The sequence below is a fragment of the Cavia porcellus genome, unplaced genomic scaffold, assembly GCF_034190915.1.
Source record: "Cavia porcellus strain 051 isolate PalLab524CR breed Dunkin Hartley unplaced genomic scaffold, mCavPor4.1 scaffold_26, whole genome shotgun sequence".
NCBI lineage: Eukaryota > Metazoa > Chordata > Mammalia > Rodentia > Caviidae > Cavia > Cavia porcellus.
The window spans coordinates 25,031,685-25,044,940 of record NW_026947509.1 but is presented as its reverse complement, the minus strand read 5'-3'; the positions used below and the strand labels follow the sequence as shown (position 1 = coordinate 25,044,940).

At 37.0% G+C, this 13,256-nt stretch overlaps 1 protein-coding gene across 1 annotated transcript in view; it reads right to left on the bottom strand.

The window, feature by feature from the left end:
* Positions 1-13,256, bottom strand: part of Supt16h (SPT16 homolog, facilitates chromatin remodeling subunit) — a 39,627-nt gene that overhangs the window by 25,725 nt on the left and 646 nt on the right. The window contains exons 2-3 of the mRNA XM_063236920.1: positions 1,887-1,979; positions 596-766 (exon numbers count right to left, since the gene is read on the bottom strand). Coding sequence (XP_063092990.1) covers positions 596-766; positions 1,887-1,979 — 264 coding nt within the window. The remainder of the gene's footprint in view (positions 1-595; positions 767-1,886; positions 1,980-13,256) is intronic.

Below are 13,256 nucleotides of genomic sequence, written 5' to 3'. Positions count from 1 at the left end.
AACAAAATTTTGAGAAAAAATTCCTGTTTAGGTGGGCAGTAAGACAAAAAGATCGTATTTGGTAAAAATTAGAAATGCAGCATATACAAATTTTTTACACCAAATAAAACAAGAATATGAACAGAACATTTTAAAATAATCTCGATTATTTGGCATATATACATTTTGTTTTCTTTTTTTTTTTTTTTTTTTTTTGAGACAGGATTTCGTCCAAAGTGGCTTTGAACTCTGGCTTTGAACTTGCGAAGACCCAGCTTCCATCTTCCAAATGCTGGGATTACAGGAGTGTACCACCATGTTCCACAAATTTTCTTAAAGATATTTAAGATTATCTGCTCTAAATAAAGTACTTAAGATGAAAGCAACAAATCAACAGCATCCTGGAGAAGGGCCAGATCAAGTCAGCATTTACTGAGATCCCAGAGCCTACCTAGTTTGCTGCAGAACTAACAGGGTTTCAGAACAGTTTCTTCTGGCTAACAGTAAAAATATGACAGAACTTTGTAATTACAACTATAATCAGCTACAACTATTCCTCTGCATTTGTGACTTTTAGACTTATGACACTTATGACACATTGCTTGTTAGTCCCGACCTTTTCTCGGACAAGCAGTGTTATGGCAGGGGCTCCATTAGCATTCTCATTTCCCTTGGTGTTGGCAATCTGCTTCAAGAATTCCACTTTTTTCTTGCTGGCCATAAAGATGATTTTATCATCACAGAAGACCATGATTGTATCAGTTAGCTCGTAACCAAAGAGCCATGTCTATGGGAGAAAGTAACAGTAACAATATTTATAGGTTTTAAAAAATGAACTAACTCATGTATAAAAACACAGGAATACCTCAGTTGATGAATATTTCTGTTTGCAAACAATTCAGTTCTCAAAAAAGCATTCAGCAAAATTTTGATTCTGTTCACAAACACGTTGTCAGGTAACAACCACAACCATGACCATCTTCCCCAAGATCATAAAACAAACTTAAAAAGTTTTTAATCAAGGTATACAGTTTATTCACTGTATGAATAGATAAATATTTGGAGTTAAAATAACCCAGAGTGAGCTGGCTTCAAGTGGACACAATGCAGAGCTGGGCCAGAGGCTGACAATTCATCAGAACTGGACAGGAGGTACATTAATGCTTTATAAAAAATTAGTTCTTTATCTGCTTTTACATACTTGGAACATTCCATAGTAAAACCATCAAATCACGTGTAGGACTTGTGTTTCTTTTTATATTCTTTTGGTGCTGGCACTGCACCCAGGGCCTTATGTGTGTGAAACCACCAGTCCACCACTAACCTACACCCTTAGTTCCTGGACAACTTACGTTTATAGGAACTTTAGCACTGGGTTTTCTTTTCTTTCTTTTTCTTCTTTTTTTAAAATTTTAGATAAAGTCTTACTGTTAAGTAGCACAGGTTGTCCTGAAGCTATGTAGCCCAGGCTGGCCTCGAACTCAGAGATCTTCCTATCTCAGCCTCCAAGTGCTGAGATTATCAGTGTGCGATACTGCACCCAGCTATCTCACTCACTGTTTAGTATAATAAAACAAGTCAGAGTAACATCCTTAGCATGCATTCTACTCTGAAGATGGCAAGCTGCCAATCAATTATTCATTTCACTTCTTTCTTAAAAAAAGATGGGAAATTTTAGCTGAACACACCCACCACCAAGACTTCTTTTGGCCAATAAATTTTAAGTGCCTAGGTCTAGGCTTTATAGTCAGTTCAAGGCCAGCTTGAACTACATTAGCGAGACCCTGTCTCAACTACCCATTTCCATGCAAAGAAAATAAACTTATAAGTGGAAGTACTGTTTGGGATTTTGTGTGTGTATGTGTCTTGTTTTTGAGACAGGACTGAAAATTATATAAACCTCTCACCTGTAAGGCAGTTGACTTGGCATAAACAATTTCTTCATCAACACCCACTGATACAACAATTGCATCAATGTTGGCATATTCATCTTCTCCTTTCTGAAAATAGTAAGTAATTTAGTTATTTTCTCTGCACACTAGCAAAAAAGGAATACAGATGTCAGTCATCTACTGTGGACAGATGGACAGATAAAATTATTTTCTAAAGAAATTCCAAGTTTAAGGTTCATGTTTGCTGAGTCTCACTATAAATTACTCTATTTTGTAAACATTTGAACAGAGATAGAATTCACATATAATAAAATGCTCCTACTTAAAAGTATATACTGTATACTTTTTATAATACCCTGGTATGTAACTCTGAGCATGACCTAATTTTCTTTATTTTAAAGAGAAAAATCAATGATATAAAATTTCAAAACAAAGTGCTTGCTTCAGCAGCACATATACTAAAAATTTCAAAACAAAATAGGAAAGTAGCAGTGGTTAATGTGTTACATATTGTTAGTTTCAAAGTAGCTGCTCATATGACAAGATACAGGCATGAAAAATTGATAGCCAACATAAGTACAAACCTTTCTTTTCTTTTTATTGGTACCAGGGATCGAACTCATAATCACTCGCTTGCCAGAAACCTTCCTTTTCAATGACTAGAAATTAGTAGTACAACTATCATGTATTTTATTTTTTCTTTTTCTCTTTCTTCTTTCCCCCATCCATTTCTCTTTCCTCTTGAATAGTTTCTTCCTATTTCATAGTATCTATTCTACATTTTGAGTCTTATCTACTCTTTCAGCTTCTTACACTAGGCAGACGATGCAATGTTTATACATGCGAGTCTGATTTATTTCACTTATGAATAAGGTCGCAAATTGCATCCATCTACCTATAAAAGGCTCAAGTTAACCCTTTTTTATAGCTGAGTAGTACTTCACTGTATAAAAACAGTTCTTGCCACCATTCTTCAGTTGATAAGCATCTGAGTTGTTTCCAGATTTTGTTATTACAAATTGTGCTGCTATGAACATGGGTGCACATACATCACGTGGTATGATGTTTTAAATTCTTGTGGGAAAATACCAGAGGAAGAAGAGCTGGGTTGAATAGGACCTCTAATTCTAGTTTTTTGAGTAATCTCTATGTTGACTTCCACAGCAGTTCTACCAGTCTACTCTGATAGTAGAAAAGCGTTCCTTGTTCCCCACAGCCCCTCTAGCATTTGTTACTGCTTGATTTCTTGATGACAGTCATTCGTTCTGGAGAGGGAATCTCAGTGCTGCTTTAACTTGCATCTCTTGAATGACCAATGATGCTCAATATTTTTTCATACATTTACTTGCCATTTGTATTTTGGTCTGAGAAGTGCATATTCACCTCAGAGATTAGGTCATTGAATGGAGGAGTCTGATTTTTTCTCCAATTCTTCATATGTTCTAGATAGAAGTCCTTTGTCTGAGAGACAATTAGCTGAAGTTTTTCGCACTCTGTAGGTTGTCTTTTCACTCTATTTCTTTTGATATACAAAGAGATCCCAGTTGTTGATTCTTTGAAAAAAAATATATTCCCACAGTTTGTGATTTGTTCATGAAATGATCTAATTTTAGAATATTTTCATCTCCTCAAAAATTCTGGCCCGTTAGGAATTATTCTTTATCTTTCTCTTCTCTAGACATACCTGTCTCTATTGATCTGCCTATTCTGGATATTTCATAGAAATGGAATCATCCTATGTGGCTTTGTGTCTGGCTTCTTTCACTTAACATATTTTCAAGGTTTATCTGTTTTATAGTATTCTTTTTCATAACTAAAACTTTCACTGCATGGATTTACTGCATACATCAATCATCAACTGACTGGACATTCGGGTTATTTTCACCTTTTGGCTAATCATGAACAAGGCTGCCACAGACATTTGCGTACACCCTTCCCCGTCATCTTGGTTAAGGGGACTAAACCCTGAGTATATCTGAATGAGCTATACCCCGGCCCTCTTAAAATGAGATAGGGTCTTCCCAAGTTACTAAGCTGCCCACACTGGCTCATACTTGTGATCCTCCAGCCTCTACCTCCCAGAGTGCTGGCTTCATAGAAGTGTGCCACCACACATGGTTAGTGTACAAGTTTTCTTGCACACACTTCTCTTGGGTACATACATAGGAGAGAAAGTTGTTTAGCCATATAGTAACTCCATGCCTAACTTTTTGAGGAGTCACCAAATTGTCTTCTAGTAAGCGCACCATTTGGTTCCTAATAGGAATGTATGAAGGATCCAATTTTTCCACACACGGACCAACACTTGTTATTATCTTCTTGTATACCAAAGAGGTATAAATTAGTATCTTACTGTAGTTTGGATTTGTATTTCCCTTAATGCTAAAGATAATGATACCATTGTATCTTTTTGGAGAAATTCCTATTCAGATCTTGTTTGACTTCTAGGTGGACTACTATCTACAGAGTTGTAGGAATTTTTATGTTTAGATATAAGTCCGTTATCAGGCATGATTTGAAAATATTTTCTCTAATTCTGTGAGCCATTCATTTTCTTGATGGTACACTTTATAGCACAAAATTTTCTAATTTGAAGCTCAATCCATCTGTTTTTTCTGCTTCAGGTATGTTGTATGGGACACTGCTTATTAATCCAAGGCCATAAAGTTGCCAAGTACTTTTTTTTCTTTTTGAGACAGGATCCTTGCCCAGGCTGGCCTTGAACTCATGACAATCCTGCTTAAGCCTCCTGAGGGCTACCATTACAGCGTGTGGACTACTACATCCAGCTTGATGTATAGTGCTTCTACCAGTTTAGTTTTAGTGCTTACATCTAGGTGTGATTTATTCTGAAGTGATTTTTGTGGTCAAAATAGCCAATTTCATTATTTTGCAAGTGAATATCCTTTACAATCTTCCTCCCAACTGTCTCCACACCCTTGTCAACCAAATGACCATAAACATGAGTTTATTTCTGAGCTCTCAATTCTAGTCCAATTAGCTGAAAGTCTGTCCTTATAGCAGCTCCATACTGCTTTGGTTACTGTAGCTTTGCAGTAGGTTCTGAAATCAAGGTATGTGTGTTGTTCAACCATAAGCTACTCTAGAAAAGCTCTATAACAGAAGCATTAAATTCCAGCTTCTGAAGAAGCAAAGAAAAATACCTATATAAGACTCCTACATTTTAAAGCTTTTAGTTGTAAATAAGAATACACTGAGCCAGGTGTGGTGGCTTATGTCTGCAATGCCAGCACCCTGGGAGGCTGAGGCAGGAACTCCAAAAGTTCCATTCCAGCCTGGGCACCTTAGCAAGACCCTGTTTCAAAACAAAAATAATTTTAAAGGTCTGGAAATATAGCTCAGTATGAATGTCCTAGGTCCAGACTCCATCACCATAAATGCAAATAAATAAATTGAAGGTTCTGTTGTAACTCTCTATCATAATTAAATAAGCAATGCAAAGAGGTTATCTATATGTACCCCTCCTTGGAGAAATGTTTTTTTTCCTTTGAGGTTGGTAGTTTTTTTTTTAATCATTAGTTCTCACTATGATGCAGGAGCAATGATAGTTAAAACTGCTAGTGCCTTAGTATGTATCAAACCAGTGTCATCAAATTCTATTTCACCACTATACACTGAGGACAGCACAAGGAAAAGCACAATTCACCTAGGAATCTCCTTAACGCAGTAGTAATTATTATCAGCTTGGAGTGGTGGCTCCTGCCTGTAAACCTACTACTTGGGAGGCTAAGGCAGGAGGATAGTGAGCTGGTGGCCAGCTTGGACTACATAGGAGATCCTTTCTCAACAAAATAAAAACAAAACAAAACAGCCATTTAAAAAGGTTATTCTGGGGGCTGGGGATTTAGCTCAGCAGCATAAGTGCCTGCCTTGCAAGCAGGCAGTTTTGAGTTCGATCCCCGGTAGCGATAAACAGGAAAAAGACAAAATAAATAAATAAATAAAAATAAAAAGGTTATTCTATGCAAAGAAAACACATTCACACAAAGAAAAGTACTGTGCGTACACTAGGATGTCTTAAAGACAAGCATTTGTAGTTATCTGAGTAGCAAGCTGAACTCAACAGACTTTGGGTATCTGGCATACAGGTTCTGACAACTGAAGTGGGTCTGTCAACTTCAGGACAATTACTAACATATGTGTAGTCAACGATAAAATTTGAGTTTTCTTTATGAATTTTTTTGGGGGTACTGGGGATTGAACTCATGATCTCATACTTGCCAGGTAGGTGCTTATGCCACTGAGCTAAATCCTTGGCAAAATTTGAGTTTTCATCCAAAAAAAATAGAAAAAAATTTGCAAAGCTTTCTTCTGTCACTGTGAATTTGCTAATTTCCTACTTAGGACTTTTCTGATGAAATTAGTGGTGATATTAACATGCTTTCCTTGATATTATATAAAGAATATGTCAACATTTAGAAGATTTGCACAACCAAAGGAACCAGTATTTTACAAATAAGCAATTCACTGTTAAAAAGTCATCCCATGGATACAAGATTAAAGGTGCAAGACAGCCTTAATTTAAGAAGTTCACTGTTGCACATTCAGATTACATACTGTAACTTTTATGAGATTATGGCTTGAAGAATTTTAGTCTAGTAACAAAAAGTGTCCACAGTTATCAGGAAAGGTTCAACTGTCTTCCCTTTTCCAAGTACGCCTGCTGCACAAGGGCTCAAAGTCAGATTACATGGTTTCAATTCTTGACTCTACTATTTATTGTGATTTAACCATTCTGATTTCCAGTTTCACCACTGTTCACACCTGTAAATGTTGTTTTAGGAATTATGGGTTAATGAAATGAGTATAAAGTGCTTAAGAGTGTCTTCTCACAGAAACTACCATATTGGTAATTGCCACTGTTATTAAAAATTAAAATAGCGACTTACTAAAACACTGTGCCGTAACTCTGTTGTCACTAATTTCAAAGATTAGCTGATTGATAATTATTACAGAATACACACAGTGTAACAGGTTTTAAAAGTGTACAATCTAAAAAATTATTTTTAGATGGTACCCCTATATGGCTTCAAATATTCAATCAACAGATCAAAAAGATCATTTTCCATTCTCTTTTAATCTTCTTTATTAAGAATGTATCTGCCTGGTACCAGTCCTTAATACATACTATAACTGGACAACAGGGGTTATGTTTATATTACCTCTATTTTTAAGAGCTACTTTTTATTTTTCATAAGTAACACAATTTTCCTTTTGTAGTGATACAAAATATCACTTTAAGTTCAAATAGCTCAGCTTTTTTCTGGAAGATGAAAAGAGAATGGACAGTGCTGGTATAGGTGCTTCATAAGCAACTAACAAGCACTCTTACTGGGAAGACACCAATGAGAAGAATACACAATTGTAGATCCCAAAGCACTCAGAACTCCTAAGTCACTAAGCATCAGGGAGGTGGAATGGGCATGTACATATATGTAAGTTGAGGGCTGAAAAGAGGTCTGATCAGTGAGTTCAAGAGATGTGCTTTCAGTTCTCAGAAGCTGAGACAATCCCTTAACCCCTCTGCAAAAGACTTTAACATTCTTTAAAGAGAATGTTTTTCTTTTGTGAAGAAATAGGCTCAAAAACACTCCAGACTCAGATGTCAGGCCTAGCAAAAGAAAGCATGCTATTACACAATTATATGACAGCCTGCATTCTGAATAATTGGGAACAAATGACAAGATGAGGTGAAAAAATAAATAGAAAGCAAACTTCTTAAAAACATTCTAATTGAATTCCAAGATTGATTGATTGATTGATTGAGACAGGGTTTCGCTATGCAGTTCAGACTGGCCTTGAGCTCGGTAGGTAACCTAAACTATCCTTGAATTCACGACAATCCTCCTGTCTCTGCCTCCCAAGTGCTAGGATTACAGGCATGTGCCACCACACCTGTCCAGAAGACATTTTTAGATACTACAATTTGGAGGATTTTCAGGGAATAAAATCACCCCACATACTTCAGAGTAATACCTCCCAGTAGACAGGTCTCATTCATGCAGAACTGCCTGTTTCTGTTTTTTTTTTTTTTCGGTACTGGGGATGGAACTCACGACTGTGGACTGTGCACTTGCAAGGCAGGCGCTTATGCCAATGAGCTAAATCCCCGGCCCCTGTTTGTTTGTTTTTTTTCCAAAGACAGGGTCTCAGTATGCAGTTTAGGCTAGTCTTGCATTCACTTTGTGATCCAGGCTGATCTGGAACTTGCAACAATCCTCCACCTTAGTCTCCCAAGTGTACCACCATGCCTGGCAAAGATTGTAATTTTTTTTTGGTGGTATTGGGGATCAAACCCAGGGCCTTGTGCATGCAAGGCAAGAGCTATGCCACTGAGTCATATCCCCTCATGCAGAACTCATTTCATCCAGTCCCCTCGCCCCCCTTCTTTGGTTTGTTGAGACAGGGTCTTACTGTGTAGTTCAGGTGGCCTGTGAACTCACTATATATAGCCCAGGCTACAAATTTCTGGTTATCTTTCTGCCTCCCAAGTGCTAGGATTACAAATGTGTACCTCACATTTGGCTAGGTAGTATGTTTTTATACAAACCTACCTGCTAGTGTTAAGCATTAACATGGCCTCTTGATATAATTAAGAGATGTGGCAATCACAAAAATGTATGTAAGAGGCTGCTGCCAGTATAACACAGAATACTGTTTTACAGTAAACTTTTTTTTAAATAAACAGAAGTATAAAGTAATGATGAGCTGGGGATGCAGCTCAGTGGTACAGGTCTGGCTTTGCACATACAAGGCCCTGGGTTCAATCCCTAGCACCATCACCCCCCACAAAGTAAACAGACAAAAAGTAAATACATAAACTGGTGACAGTCATGAGTTATCACTATCAAGTAGTATGTCCTGTACCTAACTGTATGTACTACACATTTAAGCCTGACACTGCAGGTTTGTTTTCAATAGCACTACTACGAACACATTAAGACAGCGACCACCATGTTACCTTGTGACCAAATGCTTCTGTTATCTTATAACCTTATATTATTTTATATGCAATCTACTGATGATGGAAATGTAACAAGGTATATGACTGTACAGTGCATTTGTGATAAAAGAACTCTTAGAAATAAAAAAATCTGAATTAAAAAAAATAAAGTTATACAGTCTGAGTATAAGAGCAAGAGATGAAAATTAAAGATAAACTAAAACAGACGTAATCCATGAGAGCTAAAATTACTGAATAGGAATTCCAGGAAAAAAATTGCTGAATACATAAATGGAAGGGAAAAAATGAAAACAACAACAAAAAAACAAGATCTCTGGGCTAGGGATTTAGCACAGTGGTATAAGTGCCTGCTTGGCAAACGCGAGGTCGTGAGTTCAATCTCTGGTTTAAAAAAAAAAAAAATCTGAAGAATGTTGAGTTTGATATTAAAAGGGGGTCCTTTGTTCTAACCCAAGGGGGGCAGGCAGACATATACGCATACCAAGGCAAGGCATAACACTGAAATTCAAAGATGCGAGGGAAGTGTTTTAAGCTTCAGAGAATAGGCTGCGTATATAGAAAATAGAATCTCACCTGTTTTTTCAAAATATTTAAAGCTTGAAAATTGACAAAGTGATTTCAAAATTCTGGGCAAAAAATGATTTCAAATCCCAAATTTTATATTTTACTGCTTGCCATCTTCAACGTCTCTGAAAGGCACACATGTGGCAAATTTGGTCATCGCCCAAGAAGTTATTGCAGAGGGCCAACATTAAGGAGTGAGGCCTAACTGGGGAAGATAGCTCACTAGGGAATCTGTCACTGCTCATTTCCTGGGCACCATGGGAGAGGCAATCTCCTCTCCCATGCACTTTTTGCTTTCATGTGCTGTCAAATCATAGGCCCAAAAGCAGTGGGGCCAACTGACTATGGACTGGAACCTCAGAAAACCACAAGTCAAAATAAACTTTTCTTCCTTGTAAGCTTTTTATTTCAGGCATTTTGTGACAGTGCTGGAAAGCTAATATAATAGAAAGATACTTTTCACTGAACAAAAATGCTCCAATAAAACAAAGAAACAAAACTGAAACAGATCTATGACATAGGGGACTCACCACTGTGAAGTCCTACCTAAATTTTAGGACGTCTGGCAACAAACTGAACAGAGAACAGCCTAATGGAAGGGGAAAGGGACTTAGAAAAACGAACACTGAATACAATCTATGAGTGTGGGAACTTTAGAATGAAAGAAACCTTTTGGAAAGAAGGTTAGAGAAATTTTATTTTAAAGGAGAACAACTTGACATAGTCCTTAACACAAAGGATAAATTAAAGACTATAGAAAAAAAGCTTCTGTAGGACATTCAATGTCAAGTTTGATGCCTAGCACAGGGGAAAGAAATCTGTAGAAAAAAGGAATGGTAATCAGTGTTTTACCAAATAATGAAAATATTTACATAAGAAAACAGTATCAATACAACTGATTTTAGTACAAATTGTGAAAAAACGAACAGAAGTGTGATAAACTATAATAAAATGTTAGTTGCATCAGCTAGGGCAATGATGGCAAACTCTGGAGTTTTCAATGATACTAACAGCCTATAGCCCACCTATTACTCCAATCTTCACAACTGCCAAAATGTTGCATGAGCAAATGCACTGAGTAAGTATTTCCTAACAGAGCCCATAGATTCACTACCACAGATCTAAGGAGCTGGCACAGAACTGTTTACTGTAAAACTGTTTCCATTTTCTGTCTGAAATTTTTCATAATACTGCGTCAGAAAATTTTAAAAGTACTTAGAACTTACACTAATACTAGTACAAGTTGGAATAGGGTGATAGTATTAAAAAATTAAACTTACTCATCTACCGTAACAGCTAATACCAAAATTCACAAATTAAAAAACTACAAAATGCAGATGTTACTGTGCTCAAATTCATTACATTCTTCCTGCTTCAGCCTCTCACATGCTGGAATGATAGGGGATGTACTACCACAATCGATGTATATGACTTGGCTAAAATAATTTTTAAAGTGATCTTCCTTTGAAACAAATGGTACTGTCTTAGTAGCAAAAAATTTTCTTAAGATTGATTATATCTAAGGTAACCACATACATTATCTCACCAGACGAGGCAAGGGTAGGTCAATGGTAATTACACAGGGATAGCTGATCAGTTATGAGATAATTTGGACTTATTGTCGGTATGATTATAGCCTGACTAGAAGCCTCTTTAAGTCACTAAAGAGATGCATGAAAACCTTTTCAGTCACTACTGTTTACTGACCACTGTATGTCAGGCATTATAGTTGCTTACAGGAATATAAGAACAAATACAAGCAGGAAAGCGCATACATGTAATCCTCAGCACACAGGAAGATTCAGGAAGACTGAGACAGGAAGATAGCCTCAAGTTTGGGGCCAGCTTGGGCTACATAGTGAGTTCAAGACCAGCCTGCACTATACAGTAGACCCTATCTCAAAAAACCAAACAAATAAGATAATTAGATTACTAAAAGCAGATAATTAGATTACGAAAATCAAATAAACAGAAGTTAAAAAAAAATCTTTACCCATCTGTGCATTTACCTCAACCTTTCTTCTTTCTTTATTCAAAGACCACAGCACTGTCACAGTGATAAAAAGCTAATACAATATTTCTTCATCCCATTCCAAAGATAGAGAAGCTATTAAAAAAAAAAAAGGAGAAGAAGCTGGGCACAGCAGCACATATCTGTAGCCCAGCTCCTTAGAAGGGTAAGGCAGGCAGGTCTCTTTAGCCAAATAGTTGAAGGCCAACCTGAGCAAAATAGTAAGACATTTCAAAAAACCAAAATAAAATGAAATGATACAAAATGAGATGGGTGGAGTAATCCAAAGCCTTGCTGAAATAATATAAGGATTGTCTGGATTTCAAAAATTCTTCCAGCCAGGCACGGTGGTGCCTATAGTCTCAGCACTCAGGAGGCTGAGACAACAGGACTGCAGTGAGTTCAAGACTAGCTTGGGCTACACAGTGAGACTTGTCTGTTTAAAAAAAAAAAAATCTTCCCGAACAACAAAATGGTTTCCTAGCCTTAGAGAACAATCTAGATCAAGAAACCAAGCTACCATACATATCAGCACAGCGCCAGAAAACACAAGAGAAGTACTGATGTTAGCTAGTGCTTTTAAGTTTTCTCCACTGGTACAGACTTTCTTTTTGGGGTCATAGCTACCTATTACTCCAATCTTCACAATTGCCAAAACATTGCATGAGCAAATGCACTAAGCAAGTATTTCCTTTGAAAACAGTTGCTACTCTGATACTTTACAGAATTCTTAAGATAAAAGGCAGATGAATGTAGCCAAGGACTATTCGTAACAGCATGTCCTAACAAACAGGTCTCAAATGATTAACATGTATGGATGAATACTGTACCCCTCATCGTGCATCAAGGCTGCTGGAACACCAAGGATTAAGAGTAACCTCTTCCGTTCCTCCAGTGAGCAGCACAAAACCATGTTATGTGGTTAGACATAATCACAACCAAAAACACCCTACACATTCGTGCATAGGGAAAAATCCAGTTAAGCAAAAAAGGAGCAGGAGCTCCATGGTTCTATGTAGTAACTTCAAAAATTAAACATTCTTGCTAAGAATGCTAAGCCTATAAACCCAGCACTTGAGAGGCTGAGGGAGGAGAATGGCAGTGAGTGCAAGGCCAGTTTGAACTACATAGTGAGTTCAAGACTAGCCTAGAATACGCAGTGAAACTCTAAAAAACAAAGCAAAAAATTGAAAACAAAATTTCGATATTCATCTAGCATATTCTCTTGCTTTTGATAAAGTGCAACACAGAAACCATTTTATTTTCAATTTGCTAACGCATTTAGCCTCAAAGGATGAAACACATACAATCATCTTTCCTATGAGTGGCAGAGAAATAACCAATTTTTATAGCTTGCCTCAGCAGAGAATCAATTTACAATGCTGAAATCTAAGTTATCTTTTTTGTCAGGGCATTTTCAGGTTTCTAAAAGTCTTTCCTGGATGACTTGATTTAGAGGCCAGTTTTAGGTTAGACGGCTCAAACTGCACCACAGAATGCAATCAAACGTTCGTTCGGTTAATAAATTACTATCATAAAAGCAAGCATTTGCTATGTACTGTTTAAAAGCAACAAAACGGCTCAATTTTCGAGACCTGAAACAGCTACAGCGTGTTTTCTGAACACGTGCCACGGATACACTATCTACATAAGAAACTAACAAGGTTTTAAGCATCACTTTAAAAAAAAATTGTATTACTAATGCCGGCATGTTTTCAGCGTTAAGTCTGTTACCCATGACAGGGCCTATAATATGAAGTGGTTGCGCGTGAGCACTATTTTTGTTAACTCCAGCAAAAGCCTCGCAAATGATAAACGCGAACAG